The sequence below is a fragment of the Passer montanus genome, unplaced genomic scaffold, assembly GCF_014805655.1.
Source record: "Passer montanus isolate IOZ18808 unplaced genomic scaffold, ASM1480565v1 scaffold542, whole genome shotgun sequence".
Taxonomy (NCBI): domain Eukaryota; kingdom Metazoa; phylum Chordata; class Aves; order Passeriformes; family Passeridae; genus Passer; species Passer montanus.
In genome coordinates this window covers 17,863-20,683 of record NW_024370397.1, presented here as the reverse complement: position 1 = coordinate 20,683, position 2,821 = coordinate 17,863, and the positions used below count along the sequence as shown (strand labels likewise).

Genomic DNA, 2,821 nt, shown 5'->3' with positions numbered 1-2,821 from the left:
GTTTTGTTCAAGAAGGAGGATCCAGGCAGGTGGTTGAGCAGATTGTTGTAGTATTTGCAGTATTTTGTGGTTTCTCTGTCCCTTGGTGAGATGGACAAAATGATCAATTGCTGCATTTCCGGACTGGTTCCCTCACAGCTGCCTCTGCAGAGGGGGTTTCCAGCCAGGTCTGCTCTGAAAACCATCAAAGGCCCTCATAGAGCTACTGCTTCAGCTCACTTTGGGTTTTGTGCTTTATGCAGGTCTAAGCAAACCACAGGCAGGCCTTTTTCCCCCACAGAATTCTCACCTCTGCAGCAGCTCTATAACTGCCAGAATCAAAGTCAAGGGGGCAGGGGCACCCTCAGGTTGTGGCTGCCACCTGGGGCTGGCCAGAGCAGGGCTGGGCAATGGCCATTGCTGTGCAGTGGGGCTGGGCCATGGTTGGGCCCACCCTTGGATTGACAGGGGTCCCCAGGATGTGCCACCCTGGGACAGGAACCCGGCCAGGAATGTACAAGGACATTTCTGGAACTGCCACCACCTGGGACTGGATCCCCCATGCCAGGATGTGTCACACCCTGGACTGGTTTGCTCCAGGTGAACTCCAGAACAGGGACCTCAGAGTGCAGAACCCCCATAGATGTGCTCCCGCCCCACGACAGAGACTGTCCCCCTTTCCCATCTGACTGTCAGCACAAACAGCCTCTTCCTTCTTGTCCAGGAAAAGGAAAGCGAAAGTGTTCAGAGTACGTGGGTTGTGCGGAAGAGCAGTGCCTGGCTCTGCGTCATGGTGTGCAGTGAGTGCGGGGATGGGTACGGGGAGCCCCCACAGCCTCCTCAGATCCCCTGCCTGGGTACCTCCGTGTCCTTCAGACACCTTTCTTGGATGCCCCTGCCTCTGCCCTGTGTCCTCTCACCCCTCTATCGTGTGACCGAATCTATGATATCCCCCATTACACCCATCCCCTCCGGTCCCTATCCCCATACCGGCTGCCAGCCTCTTCCTCCAGCCTCTGCCCTGTGTGTCTCCCCAGTGCCCGTGGCCAATGCCACCATCACCCTCAGTCCCCTGGCACACCAGTTGCGTCCAGGTGACCCCGTGACCCTGCGCTGCTCGGTGCAGGTGGGCTCAGCACCTGTCACTTTCACTTGGCTGCACAACGGGCAGGAGCTGGCCCGGGGTCCCTTCCTGGAGCTTGAGGACGTCAATGTGGGACACTCAGGCACCTACCAGTGCGTGGCCACCAACCAGCTGGGTGGGCACCAGGCATTCAGCCCAGAGCTGGCACTGAAGGTGACACCGTGGGGACACAGAGACACAGGTGGGGTTACACAGGGTCACCTGGGGGTGCAGAACTCCTGGGGTGATGGATGATTCTGATGTGCCCCTCTCTGTTTCTTGCAGTGGCTGTCAATGTCAGCAGGACCCTCCTGTTCCTGCTCCTGCTCCTGGCTGTCATCGGGGGCTGCCACTGGTGGCACCGCCGGGGTGGGTGACAGTGGATTGGCATGGGGGTCCTAGAGTGATGGGAAGCTCTCAGAGTGGGGGAGAGACCAGTAGCACCCAGGGCCACTGAGCTGAGGGAAACTGAGCCTGCAGTGACCTTGGCTGGGGGTCCTGGGGGCTCCAGGGGGCATTTGGAGGGTCTTGGTTGGGCTCCAAGGCCATCCCTGGGTGGGTTTTAAGGAACATTGGTGTGGCACTGGGAGCTGCAGGAGGGTTTGGGGAGCTCCTGGAGGGCTGTGCTCAGTGTTGGGGGATGTCTTCTGGGGTCCTGGGGGAGTTTGGGGGGTGCCCCTCTCTTCCAGGCTTGGGATTCTGGGAGCTCACATTGTGGGGGACATCATTGTGGGGAGACTGGGGGCCCTGTGGTGGTGCAGAAATTCTGGGGGTTTCAGGGGTGCTCAAAATGTCTGGGGGGGGGATTAGTGGTCCGGCTGCAGTGGGGATTTGGGTGTCTTGTGGGCAGTTGAAGCTGCTGAGGTCCTAGGAACATTCAGGGGTCCTGGTGTCCCCTTGGTCACCCCCTCCCCTTTACCTTGCAGCTGACAAGAAGCTCCAGGACAGGTGAGTGGGGGGCTCAGGCCAGGAATCCCCTTTCCCCCCTCCCCAGACACTACCCAGACCCCTTGTTATCCCCACAGGACCCCCCTGGATGAGGGGGCAGTACTGGACCCCCACCAAGGGGGCAGGGGTTTTGTTCAGGGGGCACACAGGGACATGTCACCCACGGGTGTCACCTCCCACCCAGGTCCCCACCCCTGGTGTCACTTTCAGGGCCCCCATGGGTGTCCCCTGGTCCTGCCCTACCTCAGGATCCACAAGAGACCAACGTGGAACTCTCAGGACCCCACGAGGGACAGCGGGACCCACGTGACAATGAGAACGTGCTGTGACACTGGGGACACTGGGGGCACTGGGGGGCATTGATTCCCCTCTGGGGTCCCTTCCTTCTTCTTCACAGCACTCCACGGGGCTCCTCCTTCTCTGTCCCAGTGCCAGGGGTGGCACACGTTTTTCACTCTTATTGTTCCCAAAATGCAGCTTTTTGAATAAACTGTGTAAGAAACAAGGGTCACTCCTCAAAATTTGTCAGTGTTTAATAAGGGATAAAAGGGACAGTAAACAGGGTGCTGGGTGCTTGGCATCTGCCAGAGGCACATAATTAACTACAACAATTCTTCTTATATACCTGTTCATTGTATTGGTTAAATACATATGCAGGAGGGTTATACATATTCAAACATTCTTTCCACTTTACATGTTCTGGGAATCCTTTTGCTTGGATTGACCCTTGATTCATTTTCATGAAGTAGAAGCCATACTGCAGAAAAAATT

The 2,821-nt window shown here is 57.3% G+C and overlaps 1 protein-coding gene across 1 annotated transcript; it reads left to right on the top strand.

The window, feature by feature from the left end:
• Positions 1 to 745: 745 nt before the first annotated feature.
• Positions 746 to 2,535, top strand: LOC120509935. The gene is made up of 3 exons (XM_039725207.1): positions 746 to 1,304; positions 1,388 to 1,471; positions 2,261 to 2,535. The coding sequence occupies exons 1-3, from the start codon at positions 770 to 772 to the stop codon at positions 2,377 to 2,379; spliced, it is 738 nt and encodes a 245-aa protein (XP_039581141.1). The 5' UTR covers positions 746 to 769; the 3' UTR covers positions 2,380 to 2,535.
• The last annotated feature ends 286 nt before the right edge of the window (positions 2,536 to 2,821 follow it).